Source organism: Gorilla gorilla, chromosome 16 (assembly GCF_029281585.2).
Source record: "Gorilla gorilla gorilla isolate KB3781 chromosome 16, NHGRI_mGorGor1-v2.1_pri, whole genome shotgun sequence".
Lineage (NCBI taxonomy): Eukaryota > Metazoa > Chordata > Mammalia > Primates > Hominidae > Gorilla > Gorilla gorilla.
Window position 1 is genome coordinate 92,105,370 of NC_073240.2, and position 26,584 is coordinate 92,131,953.

The 26,584-nt window shown below is 52.7% G+C and overlaps 1 protein-coding gene across 6 annotated transcripts; it reads left to right on the forward strand.

Moving 5' to 3' along the window:
* Positions 1-7,058: 7,058 nt before the first annotated feature.
* MAN2A2 (mannosidase alpha class 2A member 2) lies at positions 7,059-25,372 on the forward strand. Of its 6 annotated transcripts, none has more exons than XM_019010645.4 (24): positions 7,059-7,170; positions 8,385-8,534; positions 9,422-9,679; positions 9,750-9,894; positions 10,016-10,187; positions 10,541-10,668; positions 10,917-11,090; positions 11,486-11,672; positions 13,507-13,684; positions 14,263-14,465; positions 14,674-14,856; positions 15,020-15,134; positions 15,344-15,411; positions 15,558-15,723; positions 16,216-16,452; positions 16,715-16,837; positions 17,050-17,164; positions 17,442-17,575; positions 17,782-17,923; positions 20,287-20,420; positions 20,750-20,824; positions 22,359-22,553; positions 22,810-22,920; positions 23,800-25,372. In XM_019010645.4, the coding sequence occupies exons 2-24, from the start codon at positions 8,403-8,405 to the stop codon at positions 23,950-23,952; spliced, it is 3,528 nt and encodes a 1,175-aa protein (XP_018866190.3). In that variant the 5' UTR covers positions 7,059-7,170; positions 8,385-8,402; the 3' UTR covers positions 23,953-25,372. The 6 variants fall into 6 exon arrangements, with proteins under 6 accessions (XP_018866190.3, XP_063554919.1, XP_018866188.3 ...); XM_019010643.4 differs by lacking the exon at positions 7,059-7,170 and adding an exon at positions 7,496-7,627; XM_055363123.2 differs by lacking the exon at positions 7,059-7,170 and adding an exon at positions 7,622-7,929.
* The last annotated feature ends 1,212 nt before the right edge of the window (positions 25,373-26,584 follow it).

Consider the following 26,584-nt stretch of genomic DNA (forward strand, 5'->3'; position numbering starts at 1 on the left):
CACAAGTGCCGGTATGGTGGCCGTGGGGAAGGAGGAGGACAGGCAGTATGCATGGGGCAGAGCTGACATGATTTAGTAGCAGCTGGATGTGAGACATGCGGAAGGCGGGGGAGAGATCAGGATGATATACAGGCTATGGCCAGATGGCGGTGTCATCCCCTGAAATAGGATTATAGGAAAAGGATCAGAGCTTCGAGGAGGATGTTGAGTTTAGAGATGTTGCATTTTATTGGAGATAAAAGTGTGGGTGAAGCCAGGTGTGGTGGTAGACACCTGTAGTCCCAGGTACTTGGGAGGCCAAGGCATGTGGATTGCTTGAGCCTAGTTTGAGACCAGCCTGGGCAACATGGCAAAACTCCATCTTTACAAAAAAAAAAAAACAAAAAAACCCAAGAAAATTAGCCAGGCATGGTGGCACACACCTATAGTCCCAGCTACTCAGAAGGCTGAGGTAGGAGGATCAATTGAGCCTTGGAGGTCGAGGCTGCAGTGAGCTGTGATCACACCACTGCATTCCAGCCTGGGCAACAAAGCGAGGCCCTGTCTCAAAAATAAGTAAATAAAAATAATAAATAATTAATTTAAAATGTAGATGAATAGGTCTGGAAGCCCAGATGGAGATGAAGGCTGGCAATAGATGTGTGAATCATTGGCTTATGAATATTAGAGAGTAGCTGACACTATGGATGCGTATAACACTCACATAAAATTCAGGAGGAGACGAGAAGAGAGTTCCACTCAAAGAAGACTGATGTGGCTGACGAGGAAGAAAATGCTTTTGAGGGAGTTGTTTCTCAAGATGAATTTATTGAGGAATAAGATGGCAGACTGGGGAGCCTTCATCCCTTAAGTCCCAGTGAAACCTAAAAAGTCATCTGAAATATTAACATCACCAAAAGCGAAGTTTGAGAAGATAAGGAAGTATGAACATAACTAAAAAACAAAGTGGGAAACATTTGTAATACAGAAGAACAGGGCAATGAAAACCTTGAAGTAAAATGGCCATCCCTCAAGAAAGTTCAGGAAATAGTTAACATCAGCCGGGTGCAGTGTCTCATACCTATAATCCCAGCAATTTGGAAGGCTGAGGCAGGTGGATCACCTGAGGTCAGGAGCTCGAGACCAGTCTGGCCAACATAGTGAAACTCCATCTCTGCTAAAAATACAAAAAAATTAGCCAGGCGTGGTGGTGTGCACCTGTAATCCCAGCTACTCTGGAGGCTGAGAAGGGAGAATTACTTGAACCGGGGAGACGGAGGTTGCAGTGAGCCGAGACCGCGCCATTGCACTCCAGCCTGGGCAACAAGAGCAAAGAACAAAACTATGTCTCAAAAAAACAAAACACAGCAAACAAAAATCTATTTTGAAAGAGATGAGAGTGAGCCCTATAACTTGTTTAAACAAGAGGAAGTTGTGTTGTCGTGTAATTAAGTGAAAATACTAGGAAGTGAAATAATACCTCCAAAGGAAATGGTAGAAAGCAGAACTGAAAAACTTCTGCTAGGTAGGATATGGTAGGTCTCTGCACGCCACCACTCCCATTGCAACCGCTAGGGAAAAAACAGCTAAGATGAAAATGTCTGTTTTTTTCTTTCTTTCTTTTTTTTTTTTTTTGAGATGGAGTCTCGCGCTGTTGCACAGGCTGGAGTGCAGTGGCGCGATCTCAGTTCACTGCAACCTCTGCCTCTCAGGTTCAAGCGATTCTCCTGCCTCAGCCTCCTGAGTAGCTGGGATTACAGGCACGCACCACTACGAGCGGCTAATTTTTGTATTTTTAGTAGAGACGGGGTTTCAACATGTTGGTCAGGCTGGTCTCAAACTCCTGACCTCAAGTGACCCGCCCACCTCGGCCTCCCAAAGTGTTGGGATTACAGGCATGAGCCACCACGCCTGGCCGAAAATGTCTTATTTTTAAAAAGAATGAAGAGTGGTCACAGAAATAAAGACTGAATGGACTAAAATTTCAAGGAGGGAAGAGCCCTTCCGAGTTGAACTAGTGATAGGCAGCTATTTTCTTCCCTGAAACATTTGCCCATTTGGGACATGAGGATCAGACTTGGCCCAAGCAGAGAGACTCTACTGGGGAAGAGAGAAAGGAACAGTTTTTGGTGGTTGCAAGGACTTGCTATGGATTAGGACCTAGAGGAGCACAAAATGCAGAGCGTTTTCCCCATGGGACATTTGCTGAGTTCTGAGGCAGTGCAGGAGACTGAGAAGGCAAGTCCTACAGTCTTGCAGTGTTTAGAGAGGAGGCCTGGGGTGAACAAATAACTGGTCTCCCCAACATAAGGTATTTGCCAGGTTTTGCACCTGTGTGGGTTGTGAAGCTAAAGAGCTCCCTTTAAGTCTCTGAAGAGCAGAACTTTAAGATCTGAGAGAGACAGAGACTGACCAGGCTTTCAATCCAAAATCCAAGAGGGCCATTCCTAAGGAACAAGGACAACCAGGAGGGGATTGAGTTTTACTGCAATTGCAACACTGCCCCAACCCAGTTCAGTACGTAATTGCATCGAAGTGACTAGCTCCTGTAGGGAATAACAAGATTTGAAGCCCCTATCCTTCTTTTATACCCAATATGTGACATACAATTAAAAATCATAAACCATGCAAAAAATGGAGAAATATGGGGCTAATACATAAAAGAAAAAATAAACAATAAAAGCAGACCCACATGTGATCCAGACATTGGAACTGGCAAAGATTTTTAAATAACTTGGTTAATATGTCAAATAGAGAAGAAGATGGACAAAAAAGAAGCAAATGTAGAGAATGTCAACAGAGTTGGAATCTATTAAAAGAGAGTGAAAGGAGGCTATTGAACTGAAAAATATCCCTGAAATTACAAACTCATTGGATGGATTTCATAAACATTGATAGAAGTAAAGGATAAAATCACAGTCGAATTTAGAAATTAAGTCATATCAGAAAACAGAATTAGTGAACTTAATAGGTTAAAAGGAGGTACTTAAACTGAAGTACAGAGAGGAAAAAAGAATGGAAGCTAAGAAACATGGGACTATATGAATAATTCAAGTTACAGAAGAAGTGGAGAGAGAAGTTAGGTCCAGAACAAGCAGAAAATGACCCAAACGTATATACAGCAATAAAAACAAACAAACAAAAAAAACACCACTAATATATGCACCGACATTGATGAATGTCAAAGACGTGGTTGGGCACAGTGGCTCATGCCTGTAACCCCAGCACTTTGGGAGGCCAAGGTGGGCAAATCACTTGATGCCAAGAGTTCGAGACCAGCCTGGCCAACATGGTGAAACCCCGTCTCTACTAAAAATACAAAAATTAGATGGGTGTGGTGGCACATGCCTGTAGTCCCAGCTACTCAGGAGGCCAAGGCATGAGAATCACTTGAACCCAGGAGGCGGAGGTTGTAGTAAACTGAGATTGCACCACTGCACTCCAGCTTGGGTGACAGCAAGACTGTCTCAAAAAAAAAAAAAAAAAAGTCATACTGAGTAAAGAAGCCAGACATGAAAAGAGTTCATACTTATGATTCTATTTTATGAAGTTCAAGAACAGGCAAAACTAAGTTACAGAGAAGTCAAAGCAGTACTTATGTCTGGAGGGTCCTGATGGAAAGGTGTGTGAAGATGGAGGGGAAAAGGTTCACCATGGTGCCCTTACAACCATGTATGTCTCTACATGGGCCACATAGGCAAGGCTGGACCACAGTCTGACAGCCACTATGGTGTGCTTAGGGACTGCTTGGCCACTTGACACAGGGGAACATTTTGGGTAGATGGGAATGTCTTGCATTTTTGGTCTGGGTGGTGATTATGCTTGTGTATGTATTTATCAAAACTCATCAAGCTGTACACTTAAGATTTGTGCCACACAGTGTAAACTGTACCTCAGTTTTTAAAAAAGAACCACCAGACAACAAACAAGAATTCTTGAAAATTGAGATTATCAGGCTGGGTGCGGTGGCTCACGCCTGTAATCCCAGCACTTTGGGAGGCTGAGGTGGGCAGATCACCTGAGGTTGGGAGTTTGAGATGAGCCCAACCAACATGGAGAAACCCTATCCCTACTAAAAATACAAAATTAGCCAGGCGTGGTGGCAGATGCCTGTAATCCCAGCTACTCAGGAGGCTGAGGCAGGAGAATCACTCGGATCCAGAGGCAGAGGTTGTGGCGAGTGGAGATCGCACCATTGCACTCCAGCCTGGGCAACAAGAGCAAAACTCCCTCTCAAAAGGAAGGAAAAAAGAAGATTATCACCAAAATGAGGCTGAGCACGGTGGCTCACTCCTGTAATCCCAACACTTTGGGAGGCCGAGGTGGGCAAATCACCTGAGGTCAGGAGTTCAAGACCAGCCTGGCCAACATGGTGAAACCCCATCTCTACTAAAAATACAAAAATTAGCTGGGCATGGTGGTGCGCGCTTCTAATCCCAGCTACTCGGGAGGCTGAAGCACAAGAATCACTTGAACCTGGGAGGCAGAGGTTGCAGTGAGCTGAGATCACGCCACCGCTCTTCAGCCTGAGCAACAGAGTGAGACTTTGTCTCAAAAAAAAAAAAAAAAAATCACCAAAATGGAAAATTCAATAGAAGGGCTGGAAAATAAATCTCCCAGAACACAAGGCAAAATATGAAAAGACAAAGAGGATGATGAGCCCAGTCTAGGTCTAACACCCTAATAACAGGCATTCCAGTGAGTAAACAAACCTGGAAAGCTGTTCCCGATGGTGATAAAAGAAGTGGCAGTCGAGTGCAGTGGCTCATCCCTGTAATCACTGCACTTTGGGAAGCTGAGGCAGGAGGATCAAGGCCAGGAGTTCAAGGCTGCAGTGAACCATGATCACACCACTGCACTCCAGCCTGGGTGACAGACAAGAGCTTGTCAAAAAATAAAATAAAATAAAATAAAAAGAGCTGGACACTACGGCTCATATCTATAATCCTGGAACTTTGGAAGGCCAAAGTGGGAGGATCGCTTGAGCCCAGGAGTTGGAGAACAGCCTGGGCAACACAGTGAAACCCCCCCACCCACCACAAAAAATAAAAAAATTAGGGCCGGGCACAGTGACTCACGCCTGTAATCCCAGCACTTTGGGAGGCCGAGGCAGGTGGATCACCTGAGGTCAGGAGTTCGAGACCAGCCTGGACAACATGGTAAAACCCCGTCTCTACTAAAAACACAAAATTAGCCAGGTATGGTGGCATGTGCCTGTAGTCCCAGCTATTTGGGAGGCTGAGGCAGGAGAATCGCTTGAACCTGGGAGGCGGAGGTTGCAGTGAGCCAAGATCGCGCCATTGCATTCCAGCCTGGGCAACAAGAACGAAACTCCGTCTCAAAAAATAAAAATAAAAAAATTTAAAAACCAAAAAATTAGCTGGGTGTAGTGGCACAATCCTGTAACGCTCAGCTACTCAGGAGGCTGAAGTGGGAGGATGGCTTGAGTACGGGAGGTCAAGGATGCAGTGAGCTGAGATGGTGCCACTGCACTCCAGCCTGGGAAACAGTGAGATATTGTCTCAAAAAAAAAAGAAATGGTCGTTAAATAAGAGATAGCATTGATCATTCTCAGCAAACTAACACAGGAACAGAAAACCAAACACCACATGTTCTCACTAATAAGTGGGAGTTAACAATGAAAACACATGGACACAGAGAGGGGAACATCACACACCGGGGCCTGTCGGGGGTTGGGGGCAAGGTGAGGGAGAGCACCTAATGTATGTGGGGCTTAAAACCTAGATGACGGGTTGATGGGTGCAGCAAACCACCATGGCACATGTGTACCTATGTAACAAACCTCCATGTTCTGCACATGTATCCCAAAACTTAAAGGAAAATTTTTAAAAATGAGATGGCATTATATATGTCATTAATCAGCTAAAACATTGTTTAAGCAATATCCAACAGTTTGTTATTGATGGTGTAAACTGATACAGTCTTTTGGGGGAGCGATACTGTCATCAGTCATCTCTGTGCTTATCTTTTGCCTGGGTAACTTCACTGTTGCAAATTCATCATAAAATAACGTCTTAATCTGTTTGGGCTGTTAGGACAAAATACCATAAAGTAGGTAGTTTATCAACAACAGAAATTTATTTTCTCACAGTTCTGGAGGCTGGGAAGTCCATGATAAGGCACAAGCGGGTTCAGTGTCGGGTGAGGGCCTGCCTGTGGCGCACAGATAGTGCCTTCTAGCTGTGTTCTCACGTGGTTGAAGGGGACGACTCTCGGGGTCATTTGATACCGGCACTAATCCCATTCATGAGAGCTCTCCCTTCAAACTCTGTTCACCCCCAAAGGCCCATCTCCTAATACCATCATCAGCTTGAGGGATTAGGATTTCAACATGAATTTGGAGGGTCACATTCAGATCATAAGTTATATATAACTTAAAAAGAACAAAAATGTGGAATTCATGGAGATGTTCATTGCAGTATGGATTACACTGAAAAACTGTAAACAACCTAGATGCCCAGTAAAAGGGAAACAGCCAAGAAAAGTCTGTGTCTTGTTCACTCGCTGGCAGGAAACATAGAGCAGGCACGGAAAGGAAAGGGACTCGAGGAATGCGCTGTACCGACAGGAGGCAGCACCCCTTTGCCCGAGGGGCGCAACGACAGAAACCTAAGGCTACCTGGGCCAGAGCCGGGTGAGGCCGCGGAGAACGCACCCCGCTACGCGTCTGCCGAGACGGAGGCGGGCGTTTCGACCACTGCCCGATCATGCGCTTACTCAAGTAGGATTCCGAAAAAATTCAGTCGCGCGTCCCTCCTGAGGTTCCGCAGCTGGCCAGGCCCGGCCCGGGCTGGTGCGGCTGCGCACTGCAGCCCAGCGGAGCGGGCCCGGGAGGAGCCGGGCGGGGACCGCGGCGGTCAGAGCTCCTGTCAGCTCCGCCGGGCACACGCAGGCCGGGGTGGGCGGCGCGGCTGTCCCCGCCCCGCACGCTGCTGGGCCCGGCGGCCTCAGAGGCTGGCGGACCCGCGCGGGGCGGGCGCAGCGGAGCGCGCCGGCGGCCCGGGGCCCAGCGGGAGCGCGGCAGCGGCGCGCGGAGCAGGGGGCTACGGGTGGGCGGGCGCCCGCCTTCGCCTGCGTCGCTGCCTGCGCGCGGGCCGCCGTCCCCGGGCGTGTGAGAGCCGGCAGCTTGGCCGACTGGGCCCGGAGCGGCGCGGAGGCCGGGCGCTGACGGTAACGGGCCGGGTGCGCGCGCGGGAGGGCTCCGGCTGCCCCGACAGAGGCCGGGCTCGGGCGGCGGGAGCGCGAGCGCCACTGAGGCGTCAGAGGGGCCAGGAAGGGACTGGAGGCTGCCTGAGGCCGGTACCTGGCGCCTGTCTCTGCGGTCCCCGGGGCTGACGAAGTCGGAGGGGGTGGGGAGGGAGCCGGGCGGGCGGCCAGAGACCTGGCGGCAGGTGCCTGCCCTCTGTGATCCAACTCTCTCCCCAGCTCCGCCCACACTGGCCTGGACCCAGTCTCTGAGGGCTGAAAATATTGCCCGGAGGCTCCCGAGCAGAATCAGATCGCGCTAAGTAGGGCACAACGCAGAGGCGACAAAGCTCCTCGGCCCCAGGGCCCGCGGAGCAGACTCCGGAGCGCGGTCCCGCCCACGCTCGGCTCCGCAGTTAGCGTCCTCCCTCCTCCTGAGCAGGCAAGCGGAGCCCGAGGGCGGTGGCGGCGGGGGGCACGGGTCCTCTGAAGTTACCTCGCAGCTGAGCACTGGGCCCCGTCTCTCCCTTCCCAGGGGGCCTTCGGCGTCACTGCAGGCTTCCTAGGGGTCCCCTAAGTGCTCTGCAAACCGCGGCTGGAAGTTTCCCACTGCAGTAAACAGTAGAGAAACAGGGAGAACACACAGGGCTTGCTTTATGCTAGAAACACAAGCATCTTTCTTCTTTATTAGAAAGAAACTCATTCTGTGTTTCTGAGAAAGGATCGTGCCAGGCACTGTTTCTGGTGAGTGCCAGTTTGACCCGAAAGGGCACTGAGAAAGGCTTTCCTATCAGTCTCTTTGGGTTCTGGCTAAACTTTTAAATCAAACAAAATAGAAACTAGCTTATTCACCTGAAACTAGAAGCACATGGCCGAGGAGCCTGAACAGGCACCTCCTATCTAGGCAGGGAAGCTGTGTAATCAGGAGCTTGTGTGGTGCACTCCAGTCAGAGCTGGGACTCTTATCCTGGGCCCGTTTTTCATAGCACCAGCCAAAGGAGAGCGTCCTCTCCACCCTAGCGGCAGAGCTGCTACCAGGACCAGGTGGGCCAGCCCCAGATGTGCTGCTTGTGCTACTTGGAGCCAGGCAAATGGGTGTTCCTTTGGAACAGCCCTCAGGAACTCACTGGGGTATTTGGTGGAAAGACTGCCACGGGCATTTTGCATGTTGGAGCTACAGATGGTGTCCTTCCTGCCAGGTGTGTGTGGAGGCCAGTATGAAGCTGAAAAAGCAGGTGACAGTGTGTGGGGCTGCCATCTTCTGTGTGGCAGTCTTCTCACTCTACCTCATGCTGGACCGAGTGCAACACGATCCCACCCGACACCAGAATGGTGGGAACTTCCCCCGGGTGAGTCGTGCCTGGTAGCTAATTTCTTTGTATACAAGTCACCTGGGCTCAGGGTATGCACCTCCCACCCCCCGCTGGAGGGTAATGTCAGTACAGGACAGGAGCCTTCCTTCCCAATAGTCAGGTTTTGTAGAAACCCTCAGCTAAAAACAGTGATGGCGAAAAGAAGGAAGGAAGAAAAAAATGTCAATGGCAATGAGTATTGTCACTCTGTTCTCCTGAATTCTTTTCTTTCTTTTTTTTTTTTTTGAGACAGAGTCTCGCTCTGTCGCCCAGCCTTGAGTGCAGTGGCGCGATCTTGGCTCACTGCAACCTCTGCCTCCCAGGTTCAAGCAATTCTCCTGCCTCAGCCTCCCAAGTAGCTGGGACTACAGGAGCCTGCCACCATGCCCGACTAATTTTTGTATTTTTAGTAGAGACGAGGTTTCGCCATGTTGGCCAGGCTGGTCTTGAACTCCTGACCTCAGGTGATCCACCCACCTTGGCCTCCCAAAGTGCTGGGATTACAGGTGTGGGCCACCACGCCCAGCCCCTCCTGAATTCTTGGCAGACATTGCTGATTGATTGCAGCATTCTTTGCCATTAAGCCCCGCTGAAATCCTCAGCACAGGCAACACCGATTGTTGAGAATAGGTAGGTGAAAGGAAATCTTTGCCATCCCTGAGCTAGAGAGTGATGGTTCTCCCAACCCAAGTGGAGTGTAGTCCTCAGTGGTGATCTGCACAGCTCCCTTTATCTGAACGGTGTCATCTATCCCTCTAGGCTCATGGTCTGGCTTTGACTGATGAGGGAAGAATTGTAGTCAGGCCTCAGCTGGTAGACCCCAAGCAGAGACCCTCCCTGTGGCATAAGGAGCTGTGTGTGATTGCTTTCTGGTTTTTTGGCAGAGCCAAATTTCTGTGCTGCAGAACCGCATTGAGCAGCTGGAGCAGCTTTTGGAGGAGAACCATGAGATTATCAGCCATATCAAGGACTCCGTGCTGGAGCTGACAGCCAATGCAGAGGGCCCGCCCGCCATGCTGCCCTACTACACGGTCAATGGCTCCTGGGTGGTGCCACCGGAGCCCCGGCCCAGCTTCTTCTCCATCTCCCCCCAGGACTGCCAGTTTGCTTTGGGGGGCCGGGGTCAGAAGCCAGAGCTGCAGGTAAGAGTCAGAGCTGGCAGGGACGTACAGTGGTCACGAGTGGGGTACTGAGCTGCAGTTCACCTGGCAGATGCTCACTGTGTCGGAGGAGCTGCCGTTTGACAACGTGGATGGTGGTGTGTGGAGGCAAGGCTTCGACATCTCCTACAACCCGCACGACTGGGATGCTGAAGACCTGCAGGTGTTTGTGGTGCCCCACTCTCACAATGACCCAGGTGAGGGCCCTGCAGACTCCTGGGAGCTGGAGTGTGGAGTGGGATTTCTGATGGCCAATACAAGGGAGGGACGTCGAAGAAGATGGTGGCATCCTCAGGGGACCCTACATTGGCTCTGTAGGCTGGATCAAGACCTTTGACAAGTACTACACAGAGCAGACCCAACACATCCTCAATAGCATGGTGTCTAAGCTGCAGGAGGACCCCCGGCGGCGCTTCCTCTGGGCAGAGGTCTCCTTCTTTGCCAAGTGGTGGGACAACATCAATGTCCAAAAGAGAGCGGCAGTCCGAAGGCCAGTACCAGGCGGGGAGGCGTGGGAGGGCATTGTCTGAGCCCCAGGCTGGGTGGACGGGTCTTACCTTAAGCTATGGGTGCCAAGGTGGCAGGGAGAGGCCCAGAGAGCTGTGGAAGAGATGAGTGATGGTGGAGGGAGGGAAGGCAAAAACAGATAGGTTCCGAGATAAGCGGGGCCAGGATAGCCTGGAGGTTGGCTGTAAGGAAAGGAGGGCAAGTGTGTGTTCTCTTGGTCCTGGGATTGGGAGAACTGGTTCAGTGAGGCCAGTGCACACAGGCCCTGACATTTGCTGGTTGGCAGGACTGGGCAGAGTGTCCTGCTCCGTCCTGAGTGTGAGTCCTTAACTATAGGCTGGTGGGAAACGGGCAGCTGGAGATTGCGACAGGAGGCTGGGTGATGCCAGATGAGGCCAATTCCCACTACTTTGCATTGATTGACCAGCTCATCGAAGGACACCAGTGGCTGGAGAGAAATCTTGGTAAGTCCAGGCCCAGGCATGGGGGTCTGCCCCCTGGGCTGGGCCCACAGTGCTGTGGCAGGGGCTGTAAGGCACAGGGATCGGCAGGGGGTGGTTCCTTTCTAGGCAGATCCCACCATGTGGGCCTGGTGTGATGTCATCTTTCCACTCACTACCAGGACAAGAGCTGGGGTCCCAGCACCTGGAAGGCCGGGAGGCCAGCCCCTGAGGTGTGTTCAGGGCCTCTCTGGCTTCCATGCCCTGCCCAGGTGCAACCCCCCGCTCTGGCTGGGCAGTGGACCCCTTTGGATACAGCTCCACCATGCCTTACCTGCTGCGCCGTGCCAACCTCACCAGCATGCTGATTCAGAGAGTGCACTATGCCATCAAGAAGCACTTTGCTGCCACCCACAGCCTAGAGTTCATGTGGAGGCAGACATGGGGTAAGGCCGGGTAGGGTAGAGGGGGTTACTGCAGCATAGTCTTCACTGGGGAATAGCAGGGATATCAGAACTAAGACCCCCACTGTTCTTCAGAGCAGACCTGCAGGCACTGGTGTGGACTGCCAGAAATGGTCGCACCCTGTGGTTAGGGGAGGGCCACATTGACCTCTGGCCTCTACAGGGCCTGCTGTCCCAAGGGCTTCAGCGTGCCCTGTGTGCCCGTCCCCTGAGGGAGCCCCTCATGTCTTTCTCCCTGGCCTACACACTCTCTCCAGCCCTAGGTCCAGTTACAGCCTCACGGTCTATCAGGGCTGCCTTTAGCCTGAACAGATCCTTGCCCCCCTGGCGTCCAGAGGCTGCCTGCTGGTGGTGACCATGTGGTGTGTCTCCTGCAGACTCGGACTCCAGCACAGACATCTTCTGTCACATGATGCCCTTCTACAGCTATGACGTCCCCCATACCTGTGGCCCGGATCCCAAGATCTGCTGCCAATTTGATTTCAAACGCCTGCCTGGTGGGCGCATCAATTGCCCTTGGAAGGTGCCACCCCGGGCCATCACAGAGGCCAACGTGGCAGAGAGGTATCTGCTTCCAGCCCTTTCACTTCACAGAGGAATCGGGAGGCCTGGCTCTGGTCTGGGCCGTGCCACATGGAGGGTGGGCTCAGGTGGTGAGTTGAGGCTCGTAGCCTCTGCAGCAGCAGCTCCTTACTAAGTCTCCTGAAAAACTGGAATGGCTCTCGCAACCACCTTTCACAGAATGCTTTTAGGTTCTCACATGAGTACTTTTTGATGCCCTAACAAACTGCCAGGGCCAGCTGACAACTTAGAGGTGAAGGATTCCCAGGTTAGATGTATGTTACAAACTTCAGGCTCATGTGCCTTCACTTAGTGCCAGTGTTCTGACTTGGCTTTAAGTCAACCACGAGAATCCTGTTCAGATCCACATTCAGTTCCACGAGATAGCCTCCAGCCTCTGAGAAAACAGACCTGTCCCTTTTGAGAGAATTTAGGGACCCCTAAAGATAGCACTCTTGCTGAAATCAGGCCCCGGGGGAAAGTGTTAGGTAAGAGTTGATCCAAACAGCAATTTAGTCAGAACCTTAAGAATACGACAAGTTGGATTGATTTTTATGTTGCAATGCTCTGATTTCTCCCTGATGTCCAAGAGTTGAAACGTGACCAAAAGGGAAATAAAGTGGTCTTTTGTTTCCAGAAGTCTAAATGGCGATTCCAGGCAAGAATCTAGGGCTATGAGGGCGTGACTTTTCTTAAAGCAGCAGTTGTGATCAGTGAGGCTGGCCTAGGTTTACAAGAACAGGCCCTGAAAGGTAACCATTTTCTCCTTTGAAAGGCTTACTAGACTGATAAGTTAGGGGAAAGTGGTATTTGAGGAATCCTCTCATGAGAACAAAGTAGAAAGGTACAAGCTGGGCCAGCGCCGCTAAGTAGATTAGTTGACTCTTTGGACTGTGATATTTATAACATGCCAATTAAAGTAGGAAAGGGCTTCTGCTGATGTGCCACAGGGCTGTTTTTCTACTGATTTTGCCAATAATTTGGATGAAAAGAAAAGAAATGTTTATATATAGTTCCTATTATGTACCAGGCACTATTCTAAGTGTTTAACAAATATTCATTCATTGATTTTATTTTATTTTATTTTATTTTATTTTATTTTATTTTTTTTGAGATGGAGTCTGTCACCCAGGCTGGAGTGCGGTGGTGCAATTTCGGCTCACCGCAACCTCCGCCTCCTGGGTTCAAGTGATTATCCTGCCTCAGCCTCCTGAGTAGCTGGGATTACAGATGTGCACCACCACACCCGGCTAATTTTTGTATTTTTAGTAGAGACAGGGTTTCACCATATTGGCCAGGCTGGTCTTGAATTCCTGACCTCAGGTGATCCGCCTGCCCCGGTCTCCCAAAGTGCTGGGATTACAGGCGTGAGCCACTGCGCTCGGCCCATTCAATCCATTTTAATTCTCATAACATTATATGGGTACCTACTGATGTTATCCTTATTTTGCTAGAAATGGAGGCTCAGAGAGGTTACTTGCCCATGGTCACTGAGCTAGTACTTGTGGAGCTGTGTGATGTGGCTCTGGGGTCCAGACCCTTCACTTCGGTGCTGCATCGCTAACTGGTGGGCAAAATGAGGCGGGAGTGTCAGAACCAGGATCCCAAAAGATCTCAACAGCCTAGCATAAAAAACAACATGCCAGCTGTCAGAACTGCCCAGAGAGCACCGGATTCCCCTGGGGCTGGGATTCATGTGCAGGAGGTGTCTGTTTGCGCTGAGCCACTCCTTGGTGGATGGGATGTCTTCTAGGGGCTTGCTGGCGGGATGGCTGTGCGTGGTGCTCTTTTACTGATGAGACTTCATGTTGGGCCCATGTTTTTCTTCCTGCCCCAGGGCAGCCCTGCTTCTGGACCAATACCGGAAGAAGTCCCGGCTGTTCCGAAGCAACGTCCTCCTGGTGCCTCTTGGAGATGACTTCCGATATGACAAGCCCCAGGAGTGGGATGCCCAGTTCTTCAACTACCAACGGCTCTTTGACTTCTTCAACAGCAGGCCTGACCTCCATGTGCAGGTGTGAGGGGCACTTGACTGGGGAGGGGCCTCACAGTGCTGCAGCCCATCCCTTCCCGTGAGACCGTGCCCTGGGTTCCCAACTCGGGCAGGGTGCCCCCCTTTTTTTTTGAGATGGAGTCTCGCTCTGTTGCCCAGGCTGGAGTTCAGTGGCGCGATCTTGGCTCACTGCCAGCTCCGCCTCCCGGGTTCACGCCAGTCTCCTGTCTCAGCTGCCCAAGTAGCTGGGACTACAGGTGCCCGCCATCACACCCAGCTAATTTTTTGTAGTTTTAGTAGAGATGGGGTTTCACTGTGTTAGCCAGGGTGGTCTCGATCTCCTGACTTCATGATCCATCCGCCTCGGCCTCCCAAAGTGCTGGGATTACAGGCGTGAGCCACCGCGCCCAGCCGAAGGTGCCCCTTTTATGTCAGAATTAATTCCCAGGCTCCCCTACTTCTGTTAAGTCTAGAATGGCAGGATGTACAGTTCCTGCTTCTGAGGCCAGAGACCCTGCCTCATCCCCAACTGCAGCACTGTGGCCACAATTTCCAGGAGGCTCTAGAACTGATGGGAGTGGGTTTTTGGGGTTCCCACAGGCCCAGTTTGGCACTCTTTCTGACTATTTTGATGCCCTGTACAAGAGGACAGGGGTGGAGCCAGGGGCCCGGCCTCCAGGGTTTCCTGTGCTGAGCGGGGATTTCTTCTCCTATGCGGACCGGGAGGATCATTACTGGACAGGCTATTACACTTCCCGGCCCTTCTACAAGAGCTTAGACCGAGTCCTGGAAGCCCACCTGCGGTGAGACCCTGTTCCCGCTTCCAGGCTGGAGGGGGAGAGTCAGCCTTTGGGGTTTAAGGAGGGGCTGGATTGGCTCAGAAGGGAATAGATAGGCCCAGAGGCCAGGGCAGGTAGAGGAGGGGTGGGAAGGAAGGAGGCTGGACTGGCAGAGTGTGGGTGGGCCCTGGCTAGTGGTGCAGGCTGGCAGCTAACTTCTCTCTCCGGGCAGGGGGGCAGAGGTTCTGTACAGCCTGGCTGCAGCTCACGCTCGCCGCTCTGGTCTGGCTGGCCGGTACCCACTGTCTGACTTCACCCTCCTGACGGAAGCTCGGCGCACACTGGGGCTCTTCCAGCATCACGATGCCATCACTGGCACGGCCAAGGAGGCTGTGGTGGTGGACTATGGGGTCAGGTGGGAGCCTTCTCTTTTCCCTTGTAAGCTCCCCTGCTCACTGTCCCAAAGAAAGGACATTGGGTGGTCAGGGGGTAGGCCGGCCTAGGGCTTGTCCTGCTGACAAGGCAGACAGCTTCCCTATGGTCATCTTCTCTCCTTCCCTCTCCTGCGCCACCCACAGGCTTCTGCGCTCCCTTGTCAACCTGAAGCAGGTCATCATTCATGCAGCCCACTATCTGGTGCTGGGGGACAAGGAGACCTACCACTTTGACCCTGAGGCGCCCTTCCTCCAAGTGGTGAGCCCCTCCTGGGTCTGCATGGGGACCCTCTGGTGTGTGCAGGTCCCATCCCAAGAGCTGCTGGATGGGGGTGCCGCTTCTCTTTTTCCTTCCCCATCCGGATGAGTTCTGTGCCCAGTGCAGCCGCTGGTCCACACCTGGGACAGGTGGGGTGGGAGGAGGCTGAGCCCATGATGGTTCTTCCCTTCCGGCTCACTGAATTCCAGGATGACACTCGCTTAAGTCACGACGCCCTCCCAGAGCGCACGGTGATCCAGCTGGATTCCTCGCCCAGGTAACCTGGACTACGCCATGTGCAGAGAGGCAGAGCCATTCCCTGGCTCTCAGGCCCCTCTGCCCCAGCATGTGCTGAACCAGTGCAGGGCGCTTGCCCTGGCCGGAAGCAGCAGCCTCCTGGGTCAGCCCACCTTCTACGCACAGGTTTGTGGTCCTATTCAACCCACTGGAACAGGAGCGATTCAGCATGGTGTCCCTGCTGGTCAACTCTCCCCGCGTGCGTGTCCTTTCGGAGGAGGGTCAGCCCTTGGCCGTGCAGATCAGCGCACACTGGAGCTCTGCCACCGAGGCGGTCCCCGACGTCTACCAGGTGAGGTGCAGGCTTGTCAGGTGGGCCTGGCCCTCCGCCCGTCGTGGGCCCCTCCCCGCCCGGCAACGCCAGCCTCCCACCCTCCTGCTTGTGGCCCTGCTATTCTCCAGGCTGAGGACAAGTGTCCTGGGGAGGGGGTTGTCCAGAAGACAGGCACTCTTGGGATTTGAGTGTGTCCTTGAAAAGAAGGGGAAGGTTGGTATGGTAATAGTAATGGTAAAAATAGCAGTTATAATGCCCCATCATTCAGTCATTCAATGTTTATTGAAAGCTTAATGTGTTGTTACCGCTTCATACTTTTTCAAATATCACTTGAGAATCATAAAGTCTGATGAGGAAGAAAGGGCAAATCAGATCACCTCCACTTTGGAGGAGGGGCAGAGGCCCAGCGGGTGCAGGGACTTGCTCAAGCCCTCTGTTAGTAAGCGGATGCCTCAGCACCCCTGTGGCGAAAGCCGTGCCCCCACTTCCTCACCCCTCCTGTGCCCACAGGTGTCTGTGCCTGTCCGCCTGCCAGCCCTGGGCCTGGGCGTGCTGCAGCTACAGCTGGGCCTGGATGGGCACCGCACGCTGCCCTCCTCTGTGCGCATCTACCTGCACGGCCGGCAGCTGTCCGTCAGCAGGCACGAAGCGTTTCCTCTCCGTGTCATTGACTCTGGCACCAGCGACTTCGCCCTCAGCAACCGCTACATGCAGGTCTGGTTCTCAGGCCTTACTGGGCTCCTCAAGGTAAAAGGCCAGGGTGGTGGGGAAGGGCCAGGGGCCAGAGTAGGGCGTGTGTGGTGGTGGCACTGTGCAGAGCGGCCTCCCGGCCCTGTGAGCATTCTGCCACCTGACCCACAGTGGACCCGGGCCTGGGCCATCTCAGCTCCAGCCTGACAGCATGGGGAAGCAGGGCACGGCTCCTTGGGGAAGCTATTCCGTGTCCTCCCAGGAGGCAGGCCTGACATGCTGGTGTGGGGCCAGGGGTCAGGGCTGTGTTTTTTGGCAGAGCATCCGAAGGGTGGATGAGGAGCACGAGCAGCAGGTGGACATGCAGGTCCTTGTCTATGGCACCCGTACGTCCAAAGACAAGAGTGGAGCCTACCTCTTCCTGCCCGATGGCGAGGCCAAGGTATCCTAAAGATGCCTTGAACAACCTGGCAGGGAGGGCAGGAGGGGGAACAGGCCTTCCCACAGGTTTATTGCTGCCTGCCAGGGGCCTTGTCTTTCCTGTTCAGCCCAGGGGTGTCTGGGAATAGGTGCTCTCTTGCCCAGCCCTGGGCTGGCACCTTCCTGCTTTGCCCTCTGTGCTGTAGTTTCAACAGCAATCTGCTCTTTCCCTAGCCCTACGTCCCCAAGGAGCCCCCCGTGCTGCGTGTCACTGAAGGCCCTTTCTTCTCAGAGGTGGTTGCGTACTACGAGCACATTCACCAGGCGGTCCGGCTTTACAATCTGCCAGGTGAGCCCTGCATATGGGGAAGGGTCCGGAAGGAGGTGTGGGCTCCACAACTGTGGCGTATTCTTCTGCTGCTTCTCTGTTCATACCTCTGTTCTGTATCATTTGAGACAGGGATGCTCCATTCTCTTGGAGAAAAAGTCATCCAGAAATGCCCTGGGAATTTCTTGGGAGGTTGGACAGAGCCTCTCCCCAGCTCGGCTCTGATCCCCCAGCCCAGCCTCTTAGCTGTGGTTCAGCCTCACACCTGTCCATGCCCCCACTTTGTTCCTGTACCCAGGGGTGGAGGGGCTGTCTCTGGACATATCATCCCTGGTGGACATCCGGGACTACGTCAACAAGGAGCTGGCCCTGCGCATCCATACAGACATCGACAGCCAGGGTATCTTCTTCACAGACCTCAATGGCTTTCAGGTGACTCCTGGGCCTGGGTCTCGGAGACCCCACAGAGTAGAACTTGGACTCTGCTTTTGCCCCTGTCACAGGCCCTGGGGGATGATCTGCCCTGATGGAGAAAGATGAATGAGAGGCGAGAGTGATCGGGGACTCCTTCAGTCTGGGGACCGCTTGGGCCCACATGGTGCCCGGGTGCCCTTGATCTGCTGGCCTTGCCCCCACAGGTGCAGCCCCGACGGTATCTGAAGAAGCTCCCCCTCCAGGCCAACTTCTACCCCATGCCAGTCATGGCCTATATCCAGGATGCACAGAAGCGCCTCACGCTGCACACTGCCCAGGCCCTGGGTGTCTCTAGCCTCAAAGATGGTGAGTAGGGCCCAGGAGTTCTGCAGAGGGTATCAGACAAAAAGAAGCCCGTCCCCACCCTCAAGGGCTCCCCGCTCTGTTGGCCTCCCTTGCCTCTTTCTGGACTGCATCACCTCCATGCTTGGAGAGGGGGCGAGCCATTCAGAGCTCTTGGCACAGGAGGCAGGCATCTGCTGTCCCCGTCCCCTGGTGGAGGCAGCAGTGTAGGCACCTGGGTGGAGTGTCCTACTGGATCCCCTGAAGAACCATCAGGGTTATAACTCTTGGGGCCAAAGAAAGGAAAAAAAATGTCAAAAAGCAAAGCTAGGCACAGTGGTTCACTCCTGTAATCCCAGCACTGTTGGGAGGTCAAGGCAGAAGGCCAGGAGTTTGAGACCAGCCTGGGCAACAAAGCGAGACCCAGGCTCTACAAAAAGATTTAAAAATTAGCTGGATTTGGTGGCACGTGCCTATAGTCCCAGCTACTCAGGAGACTGAGATGGGAGGATTGCTTGAGCCCAGGAGCTAGAGGCTGCAGTAAGCCAAGATTGTGCCACTGCACTACAGCCTGGTGACAGAGCAAGACCCAGTCTGAAAAAAAAGGCAAGAAGCATCAGGGTATTGAACAGTGATTCTCAGCTGAGGTGTGCAACCTTCTTCTGGGCGGGGATAAGAGTAGGGACAGCTTGTAAAGTGCACTCAGTGTTATGAAATATTAAGGAAATGAGAAAATTACATATTGTTTTCCTTCCAGTGATCATTAAAAGACAGACTGACGTTCTTTTTTTTGTTTTTTGTTTTGAGACAGAGTTTCACTCTTTCGCCCAGGCTGGAGTGCAGTGGCGCAATCTCCGCTCACTGCAACCTCCACCTTCCGATTTGAAGCGATTCTCTTGCTTCAGCCTCCTGAGTAGCTGGGATTACAGGCGCCCGCCCAGCTAATTTTTGTATTTTTAGTAGAGATGGGGTTTCATCATGTTGGCCAGGCTGGTCTGGAACTCCTGACCTTGTGATCTGCCTGCCTCTGTCTCCCAAAGTGCTGGGATTATAGGTGTGAGCCAACACGCCCGGCCAAGACTGATGTTCTTAAGAATCAGGACGGGCATGGGGAGCACTGGCCTGGAGTCAGACCCGGGCAGCTGGTCACGCTGGGAGCTCTGTGTGGCCCCCATATCCTCAGGGCAAAATGAACAGTTTGCACTTGGTGGCATCTGAGGCCCTTGAGATCTGTCTCTGGGAAGAGCCCTTGCGAAGGGCTGAGCTGAGAGCACCCAGTCAAGGCTAGGCGTGGCCCGATGGCTGGCAAGTGCGGGGGCCTGACTACCCGCTGGGAGGAGTGTGCCTTTCTCTGCCAGGAGCAGCCCCTGGTCCATCTGTGTCATGACTCCTAACTGCAGCCCAATATCCCTGACTGGATTTTCTCCTCTACCCCTCTGGGATATGGTATTTGAAAAAATGACTGTCTTCTATACAAGGGATCCGTTTTAGGGTTTTCAGACATCTTTCTGTGATTGTTCTGGGTTAAAAGACTGAGCAACTACACAAGTCAGTAAGGGCTGGAGAGGTGAAAGGGAGAATAGGGCCATCTGTCCCGGTGGAATGTGGGGGCAGCTGGTGCGGTTTCTCTCGAGATCTTGTACAAGAACAGCTGCACCCACCTCCAACACCTGCACACACTGGGGCCTCTGTCCCCAACACATCAGCCATGCACCGAGCCCCTGCTCCAAGCATACTCTAGAAAATAAAGCAAAGGTGGTCACCTGCCATATCTTTTTCCCAGGGCAACCCCAGATGACACTTAATATGAGCCTCTGCCTGACTTGCCATCTGGCTGTCCTTTCCAGAGCCCTACTTTTAACACACACACAGTCAGAGCTTGAGTCTGACCTGCTGGGGCTGTCTGGCTGTCCAGTGTAGAACGAGGGCAGGAGAGCCTGTGTTTTAGTCACAACAAAACCTGCCCAACCTGAGCAAACCTGCCCCAGATTACGGAGGTGTGCAGCAACACTACCGATGGCTGTTGATCTAAGTTTTTCATTTCTGGTTTATTTTGTTGTATGTAACCCGTCCTGATTCGGTTTCCTGCCTGGGCCCCTAGGCCCGTTCCCTACTCCTGAGTCCCAGAGCGTTGGGGGTAAACTGCCAGGGCCAGCCTTCCCTTTTCTGGACCTCATGCTTCCTCATCTGCAAAATAAGGGCCCAGGACCAGCCCCTCATCAGGTTCCCTCCCAGCTGTGGGAACCCATGACCTCTCCTGAGTGACTCAGCTTCTGTCTCTCGAGCTGGGCTTTTCCGTCAGGGCCTGTGGCTTGGGATTCTCCTTTGAAAGGTCAGTGCCTGCTTGGGGGTGGGGGCAGGCCAGCACTCACTGTTTGCTTCCCCAGGCCAGCTGGAGGTGATCTTGGACCGGCGGCTGATGCAGGATGACAACCGGGGCCTAGGCCAAGGGCTCAAGGACAACAAGAGAACCTGCAACCGTTTCCGCCTCCTGCTAGAGCGGCGAACCGTGGGCAGTGAGGTAACATCTGGGGCTGACGCCCAGGGAGCCAGGTCTGGCTAGTCCCTGGGGGTGGCCGGGGGGTCCAGCCTAGGGCTCGAGGAGCATAGCTGGAGGTGGGCAAGAGAGAGAGAGTAGGGCTGAATTCCTGGGGCGGGGGGAGGCAGTCTGGCGTTTTGTGTCCCATCTCACTAAGCCTGGCACCTTCCTCTCCCAGCAGCGCTCTGTCACCTGTGCCCCTCATGTTCGTCTCCCACTTTCCTCTGTGCTGCCCTCCTCTGCCTTGTCCCAGCATTCTCTAAGCCTGTGCTCCAACCCCGCTCATCTCATGGCTTTCTTTGCCCCACCAGCCTGACTTTTTCTCCAAACTGGCAGCCATGTTTAGGGGCTTGATCTTTCACAGCAGCAGGAGCGGTAACCGAGAGGTAAGGGTCGGCTCTGGGAGCGGGGAACTAGTACGAGCAAGGTGTAGCTGTGCCGGAGCCCAGGTGACAGAGCCCGGCACTCAGTCACTCGTGCATCAGATAGATATTGAGCACCTGCTTTACTGTGAGGACCCAGAGGGACATAAGGGCAGACAGTGCTGACTCTCCCAGGAGTTTACTCGTGAGTAGGGGTGGCAGAGAAGCCATGTGTGTAAAAATGCAAGGTAGAAAGGGCTTTGTCTCACTGATCCTGAGGAGCAAGGTAATAATGTGGGCTAAGGAGATCGAGGTCAAGGAGGTGTCACCCAGGTGTGGCTTTGATGAATGGGGGTGTGATTTGAAGATATGAACCAGGGCACAGGATAGGAGGCAGGAAAGACAACAGGCTGGGGAACAGCAGTGAGTTCCTTAGTTATGCTGGAGCTACGCTATCCAGTACGGTGGCCAGTAGCCCTATATGGCTATTTAAATTACAACTAAATCAAGTAAAAAATTTGCTTTCTTATTCCTACTGACCACACTTCAAGTACTCAAGTGGCTAAGTGGCTGCCGTATTAGACCATGTGGTGTCGGATATTTCCATCCTTGCAGAATGCCCTCTTGGCTGGTGCTGGGCTAGAGTGCTAGGGGGAGATCAGGGCAGACGGCAGAGCACCTTGAGTGCCTGCTAAGGGATCTGGACTTTATCCTGGCTAGGAAAGGTCCAGGCTAAGGAAAGAGCTGAGCAAGGAGGGACACCGTCAGAACTCTGGTCTCAGCATGTCACGCTGACAGTACGGAGCAGGTTGGATCTGTGGGAAGGGAGACTGGAGGAGGGTGACAGCGGGAGGCTGTTCAGGCAGGACATGCTGGCTGCTTGAACTAGGCCAGAGGCTGAAGAAGTTGCCGGTGGCTATGAGGACACTGGCCAGGTGAGACGGAAGAGGGTTTAGCATTACCTGGGAATGCAGAGGGAAGTGAGAGATGCTGGGCGCTTGGAAGAAGGGGGATGCCAGGGACAGAAGTCCAGAATATTCAGCCCAGGCCTGTGAGTCTGACGTCCAGGTGAGCTGCTAAGGAGTAGCCCTGCTGGCAGAGCCCCGGCCGTGCTGGGCCTGAGAGCCAGGCTGGCGCTGTGGATGTGGCATCGCTCGTGAAGCCGCAGATTACCCAGAGCACTCTGGATTGGAGGCCCGTGCTCCATGGTGAGGCCTGCGTCTGCCTGGCTGCCATCCTCCCTGCACTGTGGATCCGTGTGTGAGGGGAGACATGGCTGATGGGAGTGGGTTGCTCATGATAGTGTTATGTGAGCAAGGAACTAAGAAGTAGAGAAGAAACAGCTTAGTGAAGTAGCCCTCTGCGTTAGGGGAGACGGCAAATGTCCACACTTGAAGGGTTAGCGGAACCTCGCCTGGAGCCAGGTGTGCCCTTGAGTCCAGGCACACCAGGAAAGGTCTTTCCAAAACAACTGACCTGGGTGTGCTTTTATCCTGCCTCGTCCTCTCCCCTCAGCCTGGCTTTGGTCCCTCACCAATATCTCGGGTCAATTTTGCAGGTCCAAGATAGCCACTCTACCAGCTACCCATCCCTCCTCAGCCACCTGACCTCCATGTACCTGAACGCCCCGGCGCTCGCTCTGCCTGTAGCCAGGACGCAGCTCCCAGGCCCTGGTCTGCGCTCATTTCATCCTCTGGCTTCCTCACTGCCCTGTGACTTCCACCTGCTCAACCTACGTACGCTCCAGGCTGAGGTGAGTGTCCCTCAGCGTGACATGCTGAGAGCAGAGTTCTGATGGTGTCCCTCCCTGCTCAGCTCCTTCCTTAGCCTCCAGGATGAGGTCCAGACCCCTTAGCAGGTATTCGGCTCCAAACCTCCAGGACCAGGTTTTGGCCTTTCCTTACCCACATGCCTCCCTGTGCCAGCACTGCCTCTGGGCAGAGGCGCTGCTGCATCTCCGATCTCTGAAAGCCCTGCGCCCACTTCCCTGGGCACTGTCTGTTATCCAGGAGGACACCCTGCCCTCAGCAGAGACCGCACTCATCTTACACCGCAAGGGTTTTGACTGCGGCCTGGAGGCCAAGAACTTGGGCTTCAACTGCACCACAAGCCAAGGCAAGGTGAGTAGGGTGGGGAAACAGAGCACCTAGGAATGGCAGGCATGAGTTTGGTAAGACTGGGCTGAGATTCGGTGACAGGTTGGGAGAAGAAAGTGTCACTCCAGGGCTTTCTGGAGAGAAGGGGGGAAGCTGTAGACATGTTTTCAGAGCTCCGGAGGCCTGGCAGGGGGAGTTCCAGACAAGGTAGATCGCTTGAGAACTTTTGTTCCCTGAGCAGGGACCTCAATCAAGCAAAGTGGAAAACACCAGAAATAGAAAACCAGAACCCATCCTGTTGTTACTTTGTAAGCTCATATCAGCCGGCACTGATAAATGTCCCCGGGTGCCAGGTCCTCTGCTGGGCTCCAGTGTTTCAGAAGTGAACCAAGACATGGTCACTGTTTTCACAGAGCTCACAGCTCAGTGGAATGGTTCTTACCCAGAGATCTGTAGGCAGGCTTTACGGTTGAGCAAATCTCAGCAAGCCCGTGAGACTGGATGCACACTCATGTGTAAGAAGGCATGGTGTTGCTGAGAGGGGCCAGCCGGAACTGGAGTGCAGTGGCGTGATTGTGGCTCACTGCAATCCCCGCCTCCTGGTTCAAGCGATCCTCCTGCCTCAGCCTCCCGAGTAGCTGGGATTACAGGCGCCTGCCCCCACGCCCAGCTAATTTTTATATTGTTAGTAGAGACGGGGTTTCGCCATGTTGGCCAGGCTGGTCTCGAACTCCTGACCTCAGGTGATCCACCCGCCTTGGCCTCCCAAAGTGCTGGGATTACAGGTGTGAGCCACTGCACCTGGCTGAGATTCTTAAAGAGGTACCAAATTGTAGATGAACAGCCGCATTCTTTAGTGTCTCGGCACCTAGCACAACCCTGCCCCTTCTCTGCTCTCCACAGGTAGCCCTGGGCAGCCTTTTCCATGGCCTGGATGTGGTATTCCTTCAGCCAACCTCCTTGACGTTACTGTACCCTCTGGCCTCCCCGTCCAACAGCACTGACGTCTATTTGGAGCCCATGGAGATTGCTACCTTTCGCCTCCGCTTGGGTTAGGGCTTCTTGTGGCCTGAAGAGAAAGTTCATTCACAGAGACTGCCTCTTCACATGAAGATCATTGGACAAGCCACACGGGTATCCCATCCCGATCTGCCTCCCAGAACTGTGACACATTGGGCTCTGCCCTCATTTTCTGTTTATTGCTGCTGCTGTGTTTTGGGCGCAACCCACAAACCCAGTGATGGGTAAATAGGGCAGACGCCAGTGAGATCAGGGAGAGAAGGCCCTTGGTCAGAGTGGGCAGTGCCAGGCTCTGCTTTGGGTTGTGAGTGGACACCCAACTGGGCACAGGCTCAGGCACCCATCCTTTTTCCAAACAGGGATATAGAAGAATTGGAAGCAGACAGAAGAGGTAAGGGAGGCTAAGTGGGTAACAGCCCAGCATCAGGGTCACTGTGGCAACAGCAGGCTCTAGGGGAATCCTGTGGTTACGTAGAGACTCCATGTCCTGGTGTGATGAGCAGGATCAGAGTGACTGGGAGGACAGGGGTGGGGACCCAGAGTTAGCAGTGGGGATGGAGCAGTAGAAGGAATCACTATTTCTCCTAGGAGTCCAAAGGCCTCGCTGCTTTCTGTGATGGCTTTGCAGTAAGTGCCGCCTGGCCTGCATGCATTGGCTAAGAGGCTGCAGAATGGCAGGAAGGACTCGCTAGAGATTGTCATGGCCAGAGATCATAGGTCACTTCAGGTAGCAAGACCCCTGGCAAACTGGGCACTTGGCCTATGTACTGATTTGTGGGATGGTGGCAGGGGTGTGGGGTCCTTCACCCTGCCTGAATTCTCTTTGGCTTCTGTGCTCTGTATGCTGCTGTCCCCAAGAGCTCTTTCTTATTATGGCAGAGAGTGGGGATTGGTCCTACTTTCTTTCTCTGGAAAGGAAAGCCTCCAAGACCCCATGTGCTTGGGCAGCTTGAGAAGGCGTTCAGCACCACGCCTAGCAGGCAGACCTTGAAGCCTCACCTTTAGTCTATCCTGCAGAGGTATTCAGTTCCTGGCACAGGGGACTAGGGGCATGTAGAGTATATGAGGAGGCAGTATGGCTGTGCAGGAGCCTTCATTTCAGCTTCAATTAATAGGGAAGAATTTATGATAGCTCTATAGATGCTGAAAAGATATTTCATAAGATTTAAAATCCATCCCTTATTAAAACTCTTAGTAAATTAAGTCTGGAAAGAAACACCCTAATCTAGATAAAGGTCTATTTCAGAAACCAACAGTGATGGCATTCTAAAGAGTCAGACGCCACAGGCATTCCCATTAAAGTCAGAAACTAGCCAAGGGCAAGCTCTTATTCAGTAGTGTCCCGGCACTACTAACCCCTGCAACAAGCCAGATGAGGAAAATAAGGAAGAATTATAATTGTCATTATTTGTAGACAATAAAACTGCCTACCTATAAAACCTAAGAATCAACTGAAGACCTGTTAAGAGTATTCTGTAAGTCAACCCAATGATACACATCATGTTCCTGTCCACATACTGGTTTTCCCCAAATCAGCTGATAAATTCAGTGTAATTCCAATGAGATTGAAACTTCGGAATGGACAGTTCTAAAGTGCATTTGGGAGAGTGAATGTGTGAGAACACTAAGACCACTCTGAACGATGATAATGAGTTGGGGGGTGGACTGCTGGGGGGTGATCCTGCCAGATTCCCAGAGGATTCTCACGCCACCATTACCTCACTCAGTGTGACCTGGAGGGGGTCAGACAGACGGGAGAGTCCAGAAACAGACCCAGGGCTACAGGAATTTAGTATGTGGTAAGAGGGATGTTTTAAGTGGGGAAAAAGGTGGATTATTTAATAAACAGTACTTTTAGACAACTAGCTATCAAAGCTAGGTCTCAGCCGGGTGCGATGGCTCACGCCTGTAATCCCGGCACTTTGGGAGGCCAAGGCGGGTGGATCACTTGAGGTCAGGAGTTCGAGACCAGCCTGGCCAAGATGGCGAAACCCTGTGTCTACTAAAAATACAAAAACTAGCCAGGCATGGTGGCGCGCGCCTGTAATCCCAGTTACTTAGGAGGCTGAGGCAGGAGAATCACATGAACCTGGGAGGCGGAGGTTGCAGTGAGCTTAGATCATGCCACCATGCCACTGCACTCCAGCCTGGGCGACACAGCCAAAAAAAAAAAAAACCACTAAGTTAGATCTCTACCTCACAGTGTCCATACAAATTAGTTCCAGAGGGAAGATATACTACAAAATTACTCAAAAATTTTTATACCTCTGGTGTGGGACGGTCTTTTCTAAACTTTAACATGAGACTTAAAAGATATAATAAGGGAAAAGATAAGCAGATTTCGCAACCAAAAAATATCGAAAGTCTCTGTGTGATGGAAAACATCAAGGTTAAAACACAAATGACAGATAAGGAAGAAAATATTTGCAGCACATAAAAAAATCAGCGACTACAATTACTTTAGGAGAAAAGCTTGCTTCAGGGTCCTTAGAGAAAGTCACTGGGGCCTGCCAAGCCGCCACCTAAAGACAAGAGTGAGAGGGCTGAGTTCTTCCAGGTCATCAGAGTTGTTGCTGCCCGTATTAGGCCACACAGTGGAACCCCATTTATATCATAGCAGAAGAAATAGGATTATCAATGTGAACTGCTTAGCATGGTGCCTGGTATA

Excerpts from the sequence above, each read along its gene's own strand:
- MAN2A2 (XM_019010645.4), top strand. The coding sequence starts at position 8,403 with ATGAAGCTGAAAAAGCAGGTGACAGTGTGTGGGGCTGCCATCTTCTGT. Across the intron at positions 14,466-14,673 it reads GTCCTGGAAGCCCACCTGCG|GGGGGCAGAGGTTCTGTACA; the intron begins GTGAGACCCTGT and ends CTCTCCGGGCAG. Across the intron at positions 22,554-22,809 it reads TACGTACGCTCCAGGCTGAG|GAGGACACCCTGCCCTCAGC; the intron begins GTGAGTGTCCCT and ends TCTGTTATCCAG.